This window comes from Bufo bufo, chromosome 6, assembly GCF_905171765.1.
Source record: "Bufo bufo chromosome 6, aBufBuf1.1, whole genome shotgun sequence".
Taxonomy (NCBI): Eukaryota; Metazoa; Chordata; class Amphibia; order Anura; family Bufonidae; genus Bufo; species Bufo bufo.
In genome coordinates this window covers 392,767,013-392,788,801 of record NC_053394.1, presented here as the reverse complement: position 1 = coordinate 392,788,801, position 21,789 = coordinate 392,767,013, and the positions used below count along the sequence as shown (strand labels likewise).

Here is a 21,789-nt window from a genome sequence, read left to right as displayed (position 1 = left end):
AATCCTGCCAGTCGCCGAGCATGTAACTGTCTTACATGTAGAAATGGAAGCGCACGCCTTGCATGCTCCACATCTAAACATACCCGTGGGTCTACGGTCCAGCCAGGTTCCTGACGGCGCCACAGGTACATAGTGGCTGCGCACTAGCCTGTCTCTCAGGCTTCTGCCTTTGCGATATGTAATACTTGGATAGGACATGATATTCTTACTCACTTCAGGATCCATTTTAAGGATTGGCCAGTACTTTTCTAGTATTTCTTTTACTTCTTTATTTGCAGTGTCATAGATAGAAATAAGTCTGGTCTGTGCTTTTTCATTTTTATAATGTTTTTTAGGGGTAAGCAAGGCCTCTCTATTTGTACCCAGAGCGTGCTGAAAAGCCTTCCTCAGAGTTGCCTTGGGGTAGCCCCTATCCCGTAGTCGATAGTATAACTTTTTAGATTCTAGATGGAAATACTCCAGAGATGAACAGTTTCTGTGCAAGCGCAGATACTGTCCTCTCGGGATGCCCCTCTTTAGTGCTTGTTAACCTTTCCCCCTGCTTGTAGACTTTTACATCCAAGAAGCTAATACATTGAGTCTGGATCTCAGAAGTAAATCTAAGGCCGATCTCATTGATGTTAAGGGCATCCACAAATCTCATAAACTCATCTCTTGTTCCATTCCACAGCACAAAAACATCATCGATGTATCTTGTCCAGAAGGCGATTTTGTTCTGCCACCATGTTGTGTGGCCAGGGAAGACAGTGTTGTCCTCCCACCAGCCCAGGAAGAGATTGGCGTACGTGGGGGCACATGCGCACCCCATCGCCGTCCGCCTGAGCTGGTGGTAAAATCGCCCCTTGAACAAGAAATAGTTGTGCTTCAAGACATATTCCAACAGGCAGAGGATAAATTGGTTGTGATTTCTAAGATAGCCCTCTCGTACTGAGATAATACTGGATTTCTATTAATCCCTTTTCGTGGGGAATGCTACTGTATAAGGACTCAACGTCTATACTCAACAAGGGGCATTTATTTTAAAGATAAATAATAAAAAGTATATTTTAAAAGGGTTCAAAAACTGACTTGAGAGAGAATAATACTGATGAGAGGACCTACAATATCTCAAAACATAATAATAAAACGTGTTAACAAATATTATATTATACTCTATGCAAGTAAGAAGGGTGACTTGTATCTAGATATGCTAGAACAAAATCCGTGATATGCCTTAGTACTGCCACCCTAGACTACAAAACCCTTAAAGATAATGATGCATTTATCTCCTGATGTTCATGTTTAAGCTGACAATCCGAGCCCAACTATGGTTGACTATTTGTATTGTTGTATGATCCCGGCTGAAGACCTTTCAGAAAACTGTTGTGCCACTATTGTGCAACCACAAAAGATCTGCAGCAGTCCACAGAGGAAGCCATCTTAAAAGTCTGTACAGGCAGAAAATTGTGAGAAGAACCAGACAACATGTAAGGTCAGCTGTAATCCTGCCATCTCCACCTTACTCATTATACAAGTTAAAAACATAATACTTGTGGATAAAACAAGACTCAACCCAAGATCTTCACAGCCTTCTACAGATCATAGGGAATATTTCATTAGACCGTATCTCCATCTACCTGATCATCCTGTGGCACATTGTGATGCTCTTCTGAACCATCTTGTGGAAGAAGAGGACTGGGACATCTCTCCGATGTTCTTCTCTTCTTCTTTACTGTAGGAAATACATCCAGGGACTGAATTCATTTCTTACATACAAAGGATGACAGGACATGTGTATTTAGTCATGTCTATTACCTGGTGATGTGAGGGGCCGGTGATCCTCCATCATGAAGTCCTTGTACTGATCTTTGTGTTCTTCTAAATACTCCCACTCCTCCATGGAGAAATAGACTGTGACATCCTGACACCTTATAGGAACCTGACAACACAATGATACAGACATTACCCAGATCTCTTCATAGCGTTCCTGTATAATGTCCCAGCATTCCCAGCAGTGTCACCTCTCCAGTCAGCAGCTCAATCATCTTGTTGGTGAGTTCTAGGATCTTCTCTCTATTGATTTCCTCATGTATCAGGGGGTGAGGTGGAAGCTCCATGATTGGGCTAAGGGTTCTTCCCCATCCTTCAGACACAGGGTCCTGACAGCGCTCACTACAGGTCTTTTTCACTACTGTGTAGTCCTGGTTATGGATAAACACAGTAATAAATATCCCTCCATACATCTCCAGAGTCCCTTACCTCTCCAGTGATGTCCATCTGTTAGTAACATAGATAATATAATGTAATGTGATATCATCAGAATCGCTCACCTCTCCAGTAAGCCGGAAGAGGATCTCTAGGGTGAGATTTATTATACTCTCCGCATTCTTGTCCCTGTCCCTATCCATTCTTGCGAGGTCAATCAGAAGAAGGATCTTATATAGAAGATCTCCACTGAGAGGATCCTATATTGTAAGAACCTGAATGTAAAGAAGATGATATGATGTAAAAATCCCCAAAAATCCCATGTAAAATACAATTACTGGAGATAATAAGAGAAGACATCGGAGGAGATAATAAAATGTAGATGTTGTGTTCTCTCTTTTTATAGTGATTGAAACAAATGTGTGAGATCAAGGCAGTTTCATGGTATGTCACACCTTCACATGACCTTACAGCCAATAGAAGACGTCATCAGTGATGCCAGTATGAACAGCACGTGACCACCATAGACCATCATAGGCCTTAATGGTTAGGTGATATACATACCGCCATCAGAGCTCCAACCAATATTGTTGTTGCAGTGATGTAAACAGACTGACGGAGACCACAGGAGCCTCAGTGCTGGAGCAGTGGAGGATTCTACAGGTCCAATCAGAGTAATTGTAAAACACTGTGGAATATGTTGGCGATACATAAATAATGATTATTATTACTATCTAGACAGATATTGGGTTGGCAGATTTGGTTCTTGGCAGCTCCTCACGACCACACAGATGTTGTAGTTTAACCACCTCCCGACCGCCTAACGCAGGGATGCGTCCTGCGGGCGGCCGGGTTATTCCTCCTGGACGCATCTACGCGTCATCTCGCAGGGAAGCGCAGCTGAGAGGTTGATCTACAGCCTGACAGCAGCGATCATTCGCTGGCAGGCTGTAGATGCGATTTTTTTAACCCCAAAAAGGTATATTAGATGCTGTTTTGTTAACAGATATGTTGTAGATATGAAAAGAAGCGAGTGCGAGGAATATTATACTCCTAGTGCTTTAAACGTCATTAATACTCCCTGATCATATATATCACCAAGAGTTTTAACCCCTGCTGCTTGCCATCTTCCAGCCCCCATGACTACTTGTACCTGTGGAAGCGATTGATTATGCAGCAGTTTCTGGAATTTAGGAGGCATTTCCAGGACCGACCATATTAAGTGACAATTTAGGAAACACTTTAGAAAGTACTCTGAAGTGTGTAGGTCCTCCGCAGTATACCAGGTTCAAATAAGCCTCAGCTGACCTGCTAAATCGTACACATAGTAATCTGGTAAAGCCATACCGCCATCTATTTTTGGCTTTTTTAATGTGTCTAGGCTTAGTTTAGCACGTGAAATTCCCCATATAAAAACTCTAGTCAAAGGGCCAGATTTATCATTACACTTACATCTTACTCCACTTTTACATATGTCCAAAGTCACTTTTGGCTAAGTCAGATTTATTAATGGTCCTTTAATACTGTGATAAATGTGGTTTGACGGTAGCAGTTTATCCTTCAGTAGGCGGCTTTACAAAAGTCGCACGCCTTTACGAAAAAGTCACATGTTTAATAAAAAAGTCGCATAAGATAAGCATGGTCCTCACTGGAGTGAACTTGCGCAATTTTCTTCAACTTTTTTAATTGTCGCAATAGTAAATCTGTCTAGAGACTCATTTACATAAGAAAACAAGGCCACTTTCAGAAAACTGGCGAGCATAGCACAGAGCCAATAAAAGTTTTAGCGATTGCGTAAAATTTTTCGACTTTTTCACTCCATTATTTAGACTTCAGCTAATGATAAATCTGGCCCAAAGAGTCTATTTCCCTAAATATTGATTTAGGTATATGAACCTCCGAGTGTTGAATGGTGTATAACACCTTAGGAAGTATAATTATTTTAATTAGATTGATGCGTCCTGCCACCGAGATGGGTAATGTTTTCCAGTTTTGGAGCTTATTTCGTATATAATCCTTTAAGGGGTAACTATTAAGAGACAAGGCCTGTGAATATCTTTTAGTGATGTGTATGCCTAGATATTTGAATGTATCTACTACTTTTAGTCTCTCAACATGAGGGGGGGGGACACCAGTCCAACCTGCCTTGCCCAGATTTCTCACAGTTGATTCGTAGGCCCGAATACATCTATCAAAGCCACTGCATTTTTAAGGGAAGAGTCAGGTGATCATAAATATAAAATCATGTCATCTGCATAGAGACCTACACGGACTTCTCTCTCCCCCATGGTCACCCCGAATAAAGTGTCTCTGCTCCTTATCCTAATCCTAATCGCCAGGGACTCAATTGCCAGTGCAAACAGGAGTGAAGACAGTGGACAGCCCTGTCTCGTACCCCTATGGAGAGGAAATTTTCCAGATAACTCTCCATTGATCAACAGCCTGCTGTTTGGGTTACTGTACAGTATAGTAATCCATTTGAGGAATTGTGGGCCAAACCCGAACCCTTTCAGGCAGCTAATCAGATAGGCCCATTCTATAAAATCGAATGCCCTGGCAGCATCTAACGAAGCCAAGGCCCAATCCTCATTTAGGTAGAATCCAACTTGTGTAACTACCTGAACCCGTCTGATGTTCTCAGTGGTGGATTTCCCGGGCATGAATCCCGTCTGATCCGGATGAACCAACGATAGGATTACCTTATTTAAACGAGTGGCCAGAATTCTGATCACTATTTTGTAATCTACATTTAATAATGCTATGGGTCTATATGAACCACACTCTGAAGGGTCCTTATCAGGTTTAAGTAATAGTACAAAAGTGGCTTCCATAAAAGTCTTGGGCAAGAGTCCACTATCCAAGGAGAATTGGAGAGTGGATAACAGTTGAGGGGCTAGTACCTCCACATATTTCATATACACTTCTTTAGGGAGTCCATCTGGGCCAGGCAATTTCCTATTATTAAGGTCTGATATTGCTTGCGTTATTTCTTCTAAGCTAATTGGTTGATCTAATTGGGCACGTTGTGATGTAGTAAGAGTGGGTAGAGTTATGCCCTCCAAATATACAGTTATCTCTGCCTCAGTCGCTGTTATGCTAGATCTGTATAAATCTTTGTAGAAGTGTGTGGAGAATCGCCTCTTGTGTGTTGTGTAAGTGTCCTGCGTGGTCTCTAACTGCTAAGGCTACTTTCTCACTGGCGTTTTGGCTTTCCGTTTGTGAGATCCGTTCAGGGCTCTCACAAGCGGTCCAAAAATGGATCAGTTTTGCCCTAATTTTTTTTTAATGGAAGAGGATCCCCTCAGAATGCATCTGTTTGCCTCTGGAGGTGTACGCTGCTTGCAGCGTTTTTAATGTCTGTCTGACGAAACGGAGTCAAACAGATCCGTTCTGACACACGATGTAAGTCAATGGGGACGGATCAATTTTTACTGACACAATTTGGCACAATAGAAAACGGATCCATCTTGGCTATGTTAAAGATAATACAAACTGATCCGTTCTGAACGGATGCAGACGTTTGCATTATCTGAACGGATCCGTCTGTGCAGGTCCATGATGGATCCACACCAAACGTGAGTGTGAAAGTATCTTAAAATCATTGAGGAGGATGAATTACAAACTAATTGAGCCAGTAATTTAGCTGACTGATTACCCAGCTCAAACGCTGTCTGCCTCATGAAAAATTGTTTCCTATGAGCTTTGTCTTTAAGTGTCGCTAAATATTGTCTGCCCACTTGAAGCCAAGCAGTTCTGTTGGCGTCTGTCAGGTGATAAATATATTGCTGTTCTAGTGTGGTACATAAGGCCTCCAGCTCCACCTCTGAACGTTTGGTATCCTTTTTTATAAAAGAAAGGCTGGAGTGCAAGGACCTTCGAAGAAATGCCTTTAAGGTGTCCCACACAAGTGCTAGGTTAGACTCGTTTGTGTGTAGTTCCAGAAACTCTCGTAATTAGTAAGGGATTCCATTCGCTGATCCCAAAAGGTTCAGCCAGAATGGATGTATATTCATCCTATACATTATTGAGGGTGTGCCCTACATCAGAGTGCCCAGTATCGGCGAATGATCCGATATCCCCCTGGGTAGGTATGTTATCGCACAAAGGTTTAACATCACTATCTCATTACCTAACATATAGTCTATACGGATTAGGGAGTTATGACCACTACTGTGGCAGGAGTAAACCCTGTCTGTGGGATATTTACCTCTCCAGAGGTCCAACCATCTAAATTCCATCAGAAACCTGCTGAGTCGGGAAGGATTCCTTGCAGTTATCGGATCTCCATTGTCCAAAAAGCGATCAAAAGAGGGGTCCAGCATCATGTTGAGATCTCCCATGCAAATGACCCTAGCTTGTGGATACGTGACTGCAAAAGTAGCCGCCATATGTAAAACCTGCATTGAACCTGGGGGTGGGTTGTAAATTCCTAATAATGCATATTGTACATTGTCAATTAGAGAGTGTACAAAGACATATCTGCCGTCTGAATCAATGACCAGGTCTTTCACCTCCCAACATAGTTGTTTGTGCACTAGCAAGGACACTCCTCACGAAGAAGAAGTATGGTACAAAAGGAAGGCGAAATATGAGGGATGAGTTATGGAAAATTACAACGAACATATGACTCAATGAAAGCAAACCAGTCCGTTGATGTCATATGGTGACCGGGGTCTGGAGTAGCCGGGCTTCGCAGCGTCGCATCGCCGTAGGGCCAGCCATTCGGAGACTTCTCCAGGGGAGGTAAAGAAGACCGTTCTGTCGCAGTCTACCACTCTGAGCTTGGCAGGATAGCCCATGGTGTACGGGATGTTAGCTTCTCTCAAATGTCTCTTGACATCCATGAAAGTAGTGCGTTGTTTCTATAATACCATAGAGAAATCTGGAAAGATGGAGACTCTGGCATTTTCATATTTAATTTCTTGTCGACTTCTAGCTAGAGCCAGTATCCTGTCTCTGTCCTTGCAGTTGACGAATCTTGCAAGCATGGGGCGAGGTGGTGCCCCTGGTGGAAGGTGTTTTGCTGGCACTCTATGTGCTCGTTCTACCACATATGCTGAAGAAAAATGTACATCCGGAAAAAGGTCATTCATCCAATTTTCTACAAACTCATCTGGCGCCCGGCCTTCGGCTCTTTCAGGCAATCCGATTATTCTGATGTTGCTTCTGCGGAGCCTATTTTTTTAAGTCGTCTGATTTCTGCCTCCATTGCTCTGCTTTGGTATTAAGATCAGATATGGCTCTTGGAACAGAGGCGGTGGAATCCTCTATGCTGGATTTGCGTTCTTCAGTGTGCTGAACTCTTTCTCACAGATTATGCAGGTCTTGACATAATAGTCCCAGATCAATCTTAACTTCGTCTAATTTTCCTGTGAGGGAATTCTTGCACGCAGTAATGGCTTCCAGAATCTGAGGGGTTACTTGTTTAAGAGTGGGTTTTTCATAATCACCCTCCTGGGAAGTTGCTTGAGTCAGTACGTCCGAAGCTGTACTTGCTCTAGTGTGCCATATTCTGTTTCGGTAATGGCGACCGCGCTCCATCTTCCGGTTGTCTAGCAAATTTACGCAATTTATCAGCATCGCTCTGAGCTTTTTGTGGCCCCATTGTTGTATCAAAAAGGGTAAACAGTTCTGCAATAATCAGAGCAACTTTCAAGGCACTGAAGATGTAGCGTACTATATATTTATAGTAAGTTTGATAGCAGAGTTAGGGATTATAATGTCCCAGGATGTCTGACACTTTCGCACTTGTCTCAATAAGCTGGGTATATTATCAGGCAATCTGATCCTGCCTTCTTGGATTTCTATGCCGGGAACTATATCTGGGCGGAGGGGTAGTCAGGAGGAGTCCTGTGTGTACTGCCACAGGGATTTGAGTGTGTGCAGGCTCCTGCTCTCTCTCTCCAGTGTGGCAGAGATGCCGCCAAGATGGCTGCCTGGCGGGAAATTTCAATGAGCAGTATCTGAGGATGGCCTCCCTTCCCTGCTTCCCAGGTATCTTGCCTGCCGATTCCCGCTCCTATCCCTGTGTGCCTCGCAAGGTCTAGTGCAGTGGAGCATGCCATGGGCCTTTTACTCTGACCTTGCACGCGGCTCCTGTTCAGGTCCTCGGAGCGGCTCCCGGCACAGCTCTCCGCGCCTCTCCTTTCAGTCCTAACCATACCGGAGACTGTGCACTGCAGGGCTCGATCAGGAGGGTGCTTAGATTAGCCAGGATTTATCCTAGTCTGTGCTGCCAGCCGCGGTGCTCTCTGTACATACGTCTGGCCATCTTGGCTGCTGGCCACGCCCCCGGGTGATGTTGTTTACATGGTTCGGTATATTGGAGGGGCTGAGGAATTATAATTTCTGAGGACACTAAAGGGGGGAATATAACTACTAGGGCCACTGCAGGGGGCGGTACAAATACTGTGGGCACTTCAGGAAGATCATTATAATAGTAGGGGCAGTATAAATATTGGGGGCACTTCAGGGAGAGCATTATAACAATAGGGGGCAGTATAAATACAGGAGGGCTATTCTACTAATGGAGGCACTCTTGGGGAACATTATTCCTGTAGGGGGCACTCTAGAAGGAAATTACTATTGGTGGGACTTTGAGGAGCACTAATACTATGGGGGCACTGATATTTCTTCTGGATAGTATTTGGGGATATTGAGGGGCACACCAAGCAGTTTCCTGTTCGCCATCTTGTGAGTCTATGTTACTAGGGATGGATCTTGTCTGACAACAAGAAGAGGACAGCAACTTATGTGGAAGTGAGAACCCAGTGTGCGAGATGTTACAGCTTTTCCAGGTGGATAAATGAAGTGATCTAGAAATTTGCTATTTACACCATGATTATATGAAATTGTGTGAAAGTGCAGGGAGTATTTAAGGCTGCCCTCCACCACCGCCTGCCCTTTCTATACGCCAAGCACGGCGGTGCACTAGGCACTGTATAAGGAACCGTTCTGCACCTTCGTGGGTTATGGCGGTCACTAAGGCCGATTGCATGTATACGAGTGTATTACTGTAGTGCAGAGGCGGCATGAAGCGCACGGCGTCATAGCAACCAATGACGCCGTGCGTTTCTGCTCTCAGCAGGAATCCAGGTGGGGATACCACGGACCGTTCACGGTGCATTCGGCCTAACTCTCACGGATCTCAGCGTCCTTCAGCTACAAGCATACAATGTGCACCTCGCGCAGCAAACAGCGTCAAATACAGTTCTAGTCTGAGCAAGTCTCTAAGGATCGCTCAGAAATAACTGCAGCTGCAACATAAACTGCACAACCACTTTATCAGCGCTCCAATACAAAAATGTGCTATGTCCGTATAAACCCACGTATCTAACGAAATGTATCTATAACATGATGGGCAGCGCACCTACCATTACATGGTGCACCCTGCTGGATACTGCCGCCTGCTCCCGCTCAGTATAATGGGGTCCGGCCTCTACACAACAAATACCGCTGCACGCAGAATATTCTGTCCGGCCGATTCCGGCGTTCTCTGGTGTGAACGTGGCCTTACCCAATCCCCTGCCCCTGCACTCTGCAGTACCTCCGCCACACTGCGCAGCCGATGGAATAAAGACTCCGCAGACAGAGGTGGAATATTAATGAGGTGAAATCTAATTGCAGTTTATCCATCATTTCACAATTAGTGTTGGGCGCGAATATTCCAATCACGAATATTAATTGCGAATATCGGCACTTTGAGAATTCGCAAATATTTAGAATATAGTGATATATATTCGTAATCGCGAATATTCACTTTTTTTTCCATCAGTAACCTCCCTTCTTGCTTGTGGGCCAATGAGATGAGAAGGCTGCAATGTCTTTGTCTGAGCTTAGCAACATCCCTAGCAACCAATAGGAAAGTTGCCTACCCCTTACTATATAAGAACCTTCACAGCAGCTCTTGTATGCAGTATTTTTCAGATCTGAGAGAAACCAGCTCTCTGCTTTCCTGTGTCATTACATTAGATAGTTATTTATTTAGTTAGTAACAGTCTTGAAGGAGTTCCCAGAGATGCTTAGCACTTGTTGGCCCTTTTGCCTTCACTCTGCGGTCCAGCTCACCCCAAACCATCTCGATTTGGTTCAGGTCCGGTGACTGTGGAGGCCAGGTCATCTGGCGCAGCACCCCATCACTCTCCTTCATGGTCAAATAGCCCTTACTGTCAAAGTTTTCCCAATTTTTCGCCTGACTGACTGACCTTCATTTCTTAAAGTAATGATGGCCACTCGTTTTTCTTTACTTAGCTGCTTTTTTCTTGCCATAATACAAATCCTAACAGTCTATTCAGTAGGACTATCAGCTGTGTATCCACCTGACTTCTCCTCAACGCAACTGATGGTCCCAACCCCATTTATAAGGCAAGAAATCCCACTTATTAAACCTGACAGGGCACACCTGTGAAGTGAAAACCATTTCAGGGGACTACCTCTTGAAGCTCATCAAGAGAATGCCAAAAGTGTGCAAAGCAGTAATCAAAGCAAAAGGTGGCTACTTAAGAAGAACCTAGAATATGACATATTTTCAGTTGTTTCACACTTGTTTGTTATGTATATAATTCCACATGTGTTAATTCATAGTTTTGATGCCTTCAGTGTGAATCTACAATTTTCATAGTCATGAAAATAAAGAAAACTCTTTGAATGAGAAGGTGTGTCCAAACTTTTGGTCTGTACTGTATATGTATATATATATATATATATATATTTATTTGTGGTCATGGCTACGGCCAAGAGATATCCGAAGAACCCTAGGGAGAGAAACAACGGGAACAACCTAACCCAGCTAGGCGTGTCTTAGCTAACCTGACTAAATGGCTTGTTGTGTGCCCTAAGCCATGATCGTGGGTAGGCCTATAAGTGGGCAAAAACCAAGCCAAGTAAGGTAGAAAAGGAACTCGAATGGCATGTGCAAACTAATCCCCAAGCCAACTGCAAGGCGTCAGGGATCTAGAGCGAAAATTCGGGGTGTATGAGCCAAGACCAGAAGGGGTCTCCTTCTGGTCTTGGCTCATACACCCCGAATTTTCGCTCTAGATCCCTGACACCTTGCAGTTGGCTTGGGGATTAGTTTGCATCTTGTGGATGACAAGGCCAGAGACATGATGCTCAATATTGCGGATACTGCCACAAAGCGGAATGGAGGACCGGTAATTCGTTGTGAAATGGATCATAAAAACCAACTGAACCTTGTAAAGTTTTGGTTCTAGTGCGAGTACTGGCAATGCCCTAGACTATGCAGGAATGAGGGCCAAAAAGAACCATGTAGATAGGAAGAGAATCCTTGAATAGTTCCCCAGACAACAGCTATCTGCTCGCCGTGGTCCGCGCGTTCTACTGTGTGTCCCTGAGAATTCTTTTAACGCTTGAGACGTGAAGACCGACCTACTATCTGAATCTTCTACCGTGAGGAAATGCTGGACCTTGTCCAAAACCCGATTCAACGTGGTTGTAGGGAGTCTGAGGTTAGTGCGGCAAGAAGCTAAGAAGCCATAATATACAAGATTCTGTCTATGCCATCCCATGAGTGAGGGAATGCAATGCAATGAAGCTACTGGCGAAAATGAATTCCTGGTCGTGGTAACAAGACTTTTCGCTGGGACCTGGTTGACAAGATATGAATCGACTACGATCAGAGACTGAAATGCTAGAGGGAATTGCCCTACTGGTTCTTCCTCTGGCAGGACCTAAACGAAAGCATGAACAATTAAAGCAAGACGAAATATCTGCATAAGACATGACAATGATGCTGTAGGGCGAACCGCCATTGTAAAGACCTGTAGGAAGAGAGATTTACTTCCCTGGGTAGATATATCTTCTGGTCCAGAGTTGGCTGAGACCTGTTCCATTTCCTGAGGATCAGGTGTTGCAGGGGTCTCATGTGGTGTTGAGCCCAGGCAACCGCAGGGATACATGACAATAGACGACCCAGAATTTTCATGCCTTCTCTTACAGAGCAGGCCAGACCTCTCAGGAATTGCCGGATTTTGACCTTCAGATCTTGGACCTTTGAGGAGGGTAGGAAATATTTCTGGAGGATGGAATCTAGAAGGATGCACAGAAAAACTCTCCGATTGGCTGGAAGAAGGCTGGACTTCTCCCAATTGACTATCCAGCCAAGATCCTGAAAATGAGCAAGGACCACCTGGATATGTGATTGAAGCAGATCTGTACTTTGCGCTATGACTAACAGATCGTCCAGATATGGAACTATTAGTATTCCCTTCCGGCTTAAGGAGGCCACTACTTCTGCCATGACTTTGGAGAAGATGTGAGGGGCAGAAGATATTCTGAAAGGAAGGCAGTTGAACTGATAATGATGAACCCTTCCTTCCAGCTGTACCGTGAATCTTAGATACTTCCTGGATTGAGGATGGATCGGGATGTGAAAGTAAGCATGCTTGAGGTCTATCATGGCCATTATAGCCTCCATCTTGATGAGTTTTCACTGCAGACTTCACTGTTTCCATTTTGAATCTGCGGTAGGTCATATGTTTGTTCAGTGGCTTCAAATTTATAATAGTCCTGAACTTGCCACTTGGTTTTTGAACTAGAAATAAAGGGGAATAGTGACCCATTTCTACCTCCCAGCTGGGAACATTCTATTGCCCCATGGCATAATAACTCTCTTATGCAGACAGAAAGGACATTTAAGATAAGGGGAGCCGGGTTAAGGTGAATTTTTGTGGGGGAAGAGATTCTAGTTCTATTGCATAACCTTCTCTTATAATGTTGACAATAAAAAGGGTCTGCGATGACACGCTCCCAGGTATCTATGAAGGAGCTGAGTCTTCCCCCTACCCTGATGGCGTCTTTGCTTGGAGGAGGAAGGGAAAGGATCCACTTTATTGGGATTGAAGAGGAAATTTCTTCCTTTCCCCACTTTTGTATAGCTCCACCTCCCTGATTTCCCTCCATCTGTTTTGGTATCCTGAGGTTGTGGTTTGTTACGAAAAAAAACGCCTCCTGTTTTTAGATCTGTCTTCGGAAAACCCTTTTTTGTACAGTCACTGGCGTTTTCTAGGATTTTATCCAAGTCAGGCAGAATACATACTGGCCATGGAACGGAAGAGAGATCAACTTGCTCTTGGACATCATATCCCCCGACCAGGCCTTCAGCCAAAGGAACCTTTTAATTGTGTTAGACAGGACCGCCGTACAGGCGGATAGTCTTATGGACTTTGCTGAGGCATCTGCTAGAAAGCTAGTGTCCATCTTCAGTAGTGGAAGGCTGTCCAAGATCTGTTACACTTAGTTAATAAAACTCAGAGGTAACTAACTGCTCCAGGCATACCTTTTGGGTACGGGCCACACATGTCACGGCTACCCCTCGCTTTAAAAAGGCTGCTGTAGCTTCCCACGTCTTCTTAAGAAGGCTCTCTGCCTTCCTGTCCATAGGGTCCTTCAACTGGGCGGCATCGTCAAAAGGAAGGACTGTGTATTTGGCGACCTTGGCTACAGGAGCCACGACTCCCTGGGGATGGACTCCCAGTCTGTGCAATCTGCTTCGTCAAAGAGGTACCGCCTCTTAATGCCACAAGGAATGAAGGAACCTTTTTCCGGCTTATTCCATTCAGCTTTAATCAGCTTCTGTACGTTCTCTGGCACCAGAAACACAGACCTCTGTCTTTCCCCCAGACCCTCGAATATCTCCTCCTGAACTGTTCTGGGCTTCCTAGGAATTTCCATCCTGACCGTGGCCCTCATAGCTCTGATTAACTCTTTAATGTCTGCAGGGTTAAACAGAAACCTCCTGTATTCGTTATCTTCATATTCTCCTGGGTCATATCCAAGATCTCAGGGTCCGAAAGATCAGGATTTACTGAATCGGAATCACTTCTCACGCTAATAAGATCTCCAGAATTTCCCAATCTAAGGGAGGAGGGCCTGGGGGCGGGATAAGCTTCCCTTTTTTGTGAGGCCAGGGCTGATTGAACCTCCTCTCTAACCATAGACTTGATGTCCTCCAACAGGCAAGAGGACTTAGATTTCACAACTGGAGCAGTACATTCCTTGCACAGCGGTTTAGACCCAGAAGAGGGCAGACGCTTTAAACACAGAGGAGGAAGACTACTTTTCTCCCTGAAAATATATAAGGTGCCTGACTCAGGCTACTCACTGGATCCTGGGTAGTGGGGGGCTCCGATCCTGAGCCAGATGTGGTAGGGCCACTAATGGAGCACAGGTCCCGTCCACCAGAAACGCCAGAGGCACAATAGGGGCGAAGATCTGTTGGGCGCCATTTTCTAGCTAGCATTGCCCTCTTTTTATCCACTGGGAATGCTGCCAGGAACCCCAAAGAGCTCCCAGCCCCTCTCTGGATCTTCCTTCCCTGGCAGGACAGGAAAATACACTGGCGATAAGGGGTAGGGGGCGGGGTTTTTAACCCCTCTGTGTGTTTTCCTGTCCTATCTTAGGAAGTCAATCTCAGTGTGTGCTGTCATGAAGACAACTGGGGAATGTGGGCATAAATACTGTGCGGTGGCATGAAGGGGGAATAATTACTATGTGGGGGCAATAAGGGGACTGGTTGGGATTGGTGTATCGGTATGTTTTGGCCGGAGTTAGAGGCATGGCCTAATGTGGAAAAAATTTGCTGCCCCGCGCTTTGCATGCCGAACAATCTGTCCCTCTTTGTTCATTTATAAAGTTGGGAGGTATAGGAACTAGGGAGGAGCGAATCGAATCCGGATGAAACATCCAAAGTCAATTCGCATAAAACTTTGTTCTAATACTGTACGGAGCAGGATCTCTGTACAGTATTAGAATGTATTGGCTCAGATGAGCCAAAGTTATTGCTTCACGAAGTCTCATGTGACTTCTCGTAATAGCTTCATGAATAAATTTGTACTGTAAAAAAAAATTCTCGAAAACGAGTTCGGTTCCAAGGTACCACTCTGTACAGAGATCCTGCTCCGTACAGTATTAGAACAAAGTTTTATGCGAATTGACTTTGTATGTTTCGTCCGAAGTCGATTCGCTCATCCCTAATGGGAACGTATAAAGGTCCTGAAGGCTGCTCCGTGCTGCATCTCTTTAATGCAGGTCTTAAACAGGCCTTACAGGTGTGGAGCTGGTGAGTGCTCCTCTTACCTGGACGGGCCGTGTCCTCCTCTTCCTCTGACAATCCTTCTCCAGGAGCATCCGGGTTTTTTATTTCTACCACCATGTGCAGGAGTCAGACACCAGGCTGTGCTGCAGGAGGAAGTAAAGGACCTGTGGTGATGTCATGACCATGTGATCATGTGTGGGCGGAGTCAGGCTGTGCTGCAGGAGAAAGTAAAGGACCTGTGATGATGTCACGACCATGTGATCATGTGTGGGCGGAGTCAGGCAGCAGGTTGTGCTGCAGGAGAAAGTAAAGGACCTGTGATGATGTCACGACCATGTGATCATGTGTGGGCGGAGTAATGGAAATCACATGACCAGGTTTATCTGCTCTGTGTATGCAGGGCTCTACTGTGCAGTTTGTAATTCCAGTCTGTATGTAGCAGAGCTGTAATGTTTATATGGATGATTTGTATCCGTGTAATGTTTATGTACTTCAGCAATATGTGTACAATGTCTATGTAGCAGTGCTGTATGTGTGTAATGGCTGTATAGTTGGGCTGTATGTATTTGCAAGCTGTGTAATATGCCTTTCCCTAGAGTTGTACTGGTGTGTGCAGCAGAGCTGTGTATGTGTAATGTTCAGTTACTACAGCGGAGTCCTTGTCATGTCCATGTAGCAGAGCCGGCGATGTAATCTGCTGGTATCGGGGCTCTGTGTGTGCTCAGGAGATGTTTAGGGGTAACTCTATCGCCCGGATATTACCCCAATGTCAGACCCACCTCCAGGACCTACAGCTGTCTCTAACCTAGAGCTCACACAGTGAAGGAGAGCGCACCATGCAGGCCCGGCCACCCTCCATTCATCTCATATGTGTGTAAGAGGGGCGAGAGCTTGTGGTGTCCTAGAAGACAGCGGCTGCATTGTGAGGGAACATATAATGGAGAGCGGTAGAGGAGTCATAGAGCAATCGAGACGTCGATGTTCCTACGAGGGAGCTCTTGTCACGGATGTTGTAGGGGAGAACACCAAAGGACAACAAGAAGGAAGGGAAAAGACACTAAGCCTCACCGCTAGGGAAGGAAAAGGGTCACCACCTATAAAACCCTGCTCCTGGCCCTAACTCCTATCCGTATGGGCACCTCTCGATGGTAGAGATGCCCATACACAGGAACCTAGAAAACCCTGGTGGCCCTCAGATGCCCTAGACTTATGACAGGGCAGAGACAACCCGCTCCTTCCCTGGTGAAGGAACCAGCGTCTCGCTGAGGCCTAGTAAACAACAAAGGTGGGGGGGAGGAATACAAAACCCAACAAGCGGAACACTTAACTTCTAAGGCTGATGGATGATGGACGAACAGGACTTCACCATGAACCACACTCCAACTCTTCCAAAAACCAAATGAAGCTATCCAGAGCAAGGAGTGATGGGTAAAGTCAGACTAAATAGGGGGAGGTGAAGGTCACATGATCCACACCTGAACAGGGGGTGTGGACATACCAGCAACACACAGACAAAGTGAAACCAAAAGAGGCTGTCAGATCACTAATGTGCAGATATTCTTTCAGACCTTCTCAAACCTGTCACCGGCGTGACAGCTCTAGTGTATGGACTGGGGGGGGGGGGGGGCACTGTATTTTTCACTTAAAGGGGTTCTGCATTTTTTTTTTTTTACTGATGATCTGTCCTCTGGATAGATCATTAGCATCTGATCGGCGGGGACCCGACACTCAGGACCTCCACCGATCAGCTGTTTGAGAAGGCAGCGGTTGGAATCACTATGGGGGCATCTACTGGGGGCCCTATATATTGGCATTATATACTGGCATACATTATGGAGGGCACTATGGAGAGGTGTGGGAGAGAAGCACTATGTGGGCATCTACTGGGGGACATTATATAGTGGCATTTAATACTGGCACACATTCAGGTTCTATAGGGAAGGGGGGGAGAGGATATCTACTTGGGGCACTCTATCAGGGTATTTTATACTGGCACATTAAAGGGGCACTATGGGGACATTGGCTGTACTAGAGGCACTAAGAGGAGGTAATTTTTTTTAATGCCACACAACAGGGCAACTGGCACACATTGTAAGGGCCATTTTTCTACTGTCACACATCACAAAGAGAATTATTACTACCGGGGGCATTATGGTGAGCTTTATTACAACTGGGAGACTATGGGAAACCTTTAGTACTAGGGGAGCATTATTATGTCTGGGGCACAATGGGGACATTATTACTGTTGGGGGCACTAGTACTACTAAGTGCACTTTGGCAGATAATTATTTCTATTGGTGGGACTTTTGGGAGCACTAGTACTGTTAGGGGGCACACTATCAGCCTAGCAACATTATTTTGGGGGACATTATGTTTACACTATTAGTGTCAGGGACATTATTTGCTGGGCGAAGCTATTTTCTACAGCACTGTGTGCCAATAAGTATTGAAGGAACACTGTCTGTGTGGTACTCATATTTTCAGGGGGTTTATCTGTTTCTGTAGTATAGTATTGGGGAGCACAGAGGGCACAGTATTGGTGGTGGCAGGACGGGGTGTTCAGAAGGTGAAAGGATCCAGAGACAAGAGATGGCTGAAAGAAATCATCATGGCGGTCTGGTCTGAATGGAGAAGATGAGGAATGAAAATGTCTACATTGGAGGAGACGTCACCGATGTACAAGGTATGTGGTGCTATATTAGTCTACTTTAATCTCTGCGTTAAAGATTCCAGCAGACTTTTCCAGCAGGATCCGGCACTGCTGGATACAGATGGAATGCTCGATGTATGCTTCATGATAGTGGGATGGTGTCATCAGTAAGGCTGGATTCATATCACTTTTTACTTTTCCATTCTTCTGATATGTCAAAAGAACAGCCAAAAAAAAGCTGATCCTGTATTTTGAGAATCCGCCTTCAAACGGTCAGTATTTGGTCAGCATTTGATCAGTATTTGCCAGGAAAAAACAGAAGTGGGTCCAAAGCAGAGATGACACGTGAAGGAAGTATTTGCCTGTCTTCTGAGTTTTGGACCCACTCCTTCTTTTAGCTTCCAAATCATAATAAAATCCAGATGTAAAAGTCAGACTGTGTGATAGAGGCCTCATGCTCAATTTGCATAAGTTTTGACTATTTGTGTCTGAGATCTGTTTTTATTCAGGTGGAAAAGAAGTCCTGCATGCAGGACTTGTATGACCTCTATCACGCGGTTAGTATTTGGTCAGTTCTTTTCATCAGTATTTGATCAGTATTGGTAAGGCAAAAACAGGAGTAGGTCCAAAACAGAGTTAAAATATGATGGTTAAATTTGCTTGTCTTCTATGTTTTGGACCCACTCCTGTTTTTGGCTTCCAAATCATTATCAAATCCTGATGGAAAATATTGACCGTGTGATAGAGGCCTTATGGATGCTCAAACATCAAACCCGTTTTTTTATTTATTATTTTTCTGTTCTTCTGGCAGATCAGGAAAAACAGAAAAATAAACAGTGATGTCAACACGGCCAAACAGGGACACTAGTGCTCCCATAACAGCCTGGTGAGGGTGGAAACAGCATAAAGAGTCACAATAGTGGCCCCAGAACAGAGTGGTGAGGGTGGAAACAGCATGAAGAGTCACAATAGTGGCCCCAGAACAGAGTGGTGAGGGTGGAAACAGATTGAAGAGTCACAATAGTGGCTCCAAAACAGAGTGGGAAGTTGGGGTGCAACAGAATAAAGAGTCACAATAGTGGCCCTGGGACAGAGTGGGCAGATCACGGTAGGAGCAGCTGTGGCAGATCACAGTAAGAGCAGATGGCAGTAGAGGCAGCAGGTTTGTGGCATCAGGCGGGTGGCAGCATCAGAATAGTGGCTAAAGCACGTGGCCAGAAGTAATGGGCCATTTGTCACAATGTTCCAGTGTAGCAGCACATTACAGTCAGATCATTACTGCCAGAATGACTTAGTCTGTTGTATCAGTCACCAGTTTCTGGAAATCCTGGCTGATCCAGGCCTGATCCATCTTTATAAAGGTTAGTCTCTCAACATTTTGTGTCGAAAGGTGAGTTCTTTTTGGGGTAACTATGCCCCCGCCACATTTAACACCCGCTCCGATGCCTCGCTACTGGTCGGGCAGGAAAGCCTGCCCAGGGCAAACTTGGCCAGTTGTGGCCACAAGTACTGGCTGACCAGTAGTCCAGGGGAACTTGGATCTGGGGTGACAGGGTGCAGTCCAAGTATGCCACCACCTGCTGGTTCCGCTTCTGCTCCATGTTCTGTTGCTGCTGGGTAGATTCTTCAGTAGGCGGGTGAAGAAAAGTTCTTATCAGAGACTGAAGACTTAAGTTGCTGCTGATGCAGCTTTTGCTGCTATCCCCTCCTGCAATCAAGGAAGTAAAGAGTGAGCTCAGAGGGTCCTCCTGGTTAGACCTTCATAGGCGATGGCGCACATAGACAGCAATCAACCAAATAGAAAGAATGTCTCGACAATAGGTGAGTTTTTCATCCCTCTACGGTCTAAAAAAGGCCCCCATTTTGGACTGGTAGCTATAAACCACTGTAAGGGATCGTCTTTTTATTCGGGGGTCATTCTCACAGACTTCTTCCAGACAAAGGCTTTAGTGTCCAAACAGTGCATTTATTTGGCAGTCTTCATGCACAAACAGCAACCAAAACATGAATCAAAACAACTTCTCAGCCGTCTGTCCACTGACTAAACAGTATAGTCCCTCTCTAGCAGGATCCAAGTCTACCATCCAGCTCCCTAAAACACTGCAGTGCTTATCCCACACAGGATCAGAGGGTCCCGACTCCCACAGGCTTTAGCACAGCCTGCTCCTTCCTCAGACTGAGAGCCCCACCCAAGTCCAGCAACAGGATTAAATAGCATCCCTGATCATGGGCATATTCTAAAATCCTGGAGTGGAGCATGGGGAACAGGCACCCACCCAACACATTGCCTGTTCCCAGTAAAAGCCCACCCTGGACTAGCTGGAGCCAGATAAGCTAAGTAGCTTGGTGTCCACCAACTAGCTTAGTGGCCATCTTTATCTAGGGCCTTTACTCCACCAAGGCTGGGCCCCTTGGTGACGCACTCCTGGCGCAAACAACAGCCCCTTTTACATGCTTTGCCGGGACTTTTTTGTTCTCACCCAGGCTCCTATGGGTGAGATACACCCTTCCAATGGCCGTTATGTGGCCCTCTGGCAGCTCCACTGCCACACCACCTATTTCTGTATAAAAATTTTGGGACTTTATATCCTCCTTCGCGACCTCCTCCTCTGCTAGTATAGCCTCCACAGGGCTCAGGTGGCCATGAGATATAGGTGCCATGTCTCCTGTCCCCTCACCAGTCAGATTTATCAGCATCCCCTCTAGGACATGAAGGAGTGGAATAATATAATTCATCCCATAGTCCTGGCGACTGACAAATAAAGTGGCCTCCTGAAAGGGCCTGAGCAAACTGCAGGTTTCACGCATGAGCTATCTGTCACCGCCAGATCTGTGAGAAGTTCTTATAGACGTTCTTCAGTACCTCCTGCATGATGTTCTTTTGTTTTGGTTTCGCTTTCACATCTCTTCTCCCTCTCCCAGCTGTCATCTATAAGCAGTGATTGCCTCCCGATATATCTCCTCCCATACTGCTTCACTTTGCGGTTTATACTACTTCCTGGATTCTGTTCACTGCTTGAAGTTGCTATTGCTGGTTCCTCAGATAAGTCTATTTCTTTATTTGTGTTTTCCTGTTGGCTTGATCCTAGGTGACCCTGACTCCCTCCGTATTAAGTGTAGGGAGCCGGTGGTCGTGTCCCCTCACTATTATAGGGTGTTCAGGGGTCACACAGTCGAGGTACGTGGACATGCAACTTTCTATCATTGAGATCTTTGCATGGGCTGAGCAGCCAGGGAGAGATCTAGGGCTTTAATAGGGCTCACCCTTTTGTTCCTTAGTTTGGGATCAAGTCAGTCGGATCTTTATTTGTTACTTCTTGTTTTCTGCAACACCATCCGTGACACTATCACGGTCTAAGGTCACAGTTATACCAGGAGTAGTCCTGTCCATCTGTATCATCAAAAAATCGGTCACAGGTTTCTGCTGCTCATAAAATTGGTCCAACATGTGGAGGGTGGAATTCCAACATATGGAAATCTTGCATATGAGGCAATGTAGGGGAACATCATTCTGCCTTTACAGCTCAAGGAAGGGTGTATTTTGCACGGTAAGAGTAGCTGAAGTGCACATACAGTGCAGGGCATCAGCGACCATGGTTTCTATCTCCAGTTGGCAAGGAGACAGCCAGGATTCGATTTCTTGGTTGATGACATAGAGCAGCTCCTCCTTGGTGTGACTCTATACACCCAGACTGAACAGGTGCAGAAAACCGTGACAACACCGTGTTTTGTAAAGGTGGTATGGTGGAGGACCACTCTGAACTGTGCCTATAGTAAAGGCTGAGCACAAGGTGGAGGAAGAGGAGGACATTGGCACAGAAATCCCATGATTACAACGCATAGGCGGCATTGCCATCACCTGCTCAAGTTGCCAAATTTACCCAATGGGTTGTAAAGAACA

The 21,789-nt window shown here is 45.4% G+C and overlaps 2 protein-coding genes across 2 annotated transcripts in view; one reads left to right on the top strand and one right to left on the bottom strand.

Moving 5' to 3' along the window:
• Window positions 1-21,789, top strand: part of LOC121003516 (zinc finger protein 208-like) — a 2,651,670-nt gene that overhangs the window by 1,022,571 nt on the left and 1,607,310 nt on the right. The gene's annotated exons all lie outside the window — the stretch shown is intronic.
• Window positions 1-21,789, bottom strand: part of LOC121003540 (oocyte zinc finger protein XlCOF22-like) — a 933,287-nt gene that overhangs the window by 208,035 nt on the left and 703,463 nt on the right. The window contains exons 2-5 of the mRNA XM_040435442.1: window positions 2,310-2,459; window positions 2,001-2,180; window positions 1,795-1,918; window positions 1,617-1,711 (exon numbers count right to left, since the gene is read on the bottom strand). Coding sequence (XP_040291376.1) covers window positions 1,617-1,711; window positions 1,795-1,918; window positions 2,001-2,180; window positions 2,310-2,387 — 477 coding nt within the window. The 5' untranslated portion in view covers window positions 2,388-2,459. The remainder of the gene's footprint in view (window positions 1-1,616; window positions 1,712-1,794; window positions 1,919-2,000; window positions 2,181-2,309; window positions 2,460-21,789) is intronic.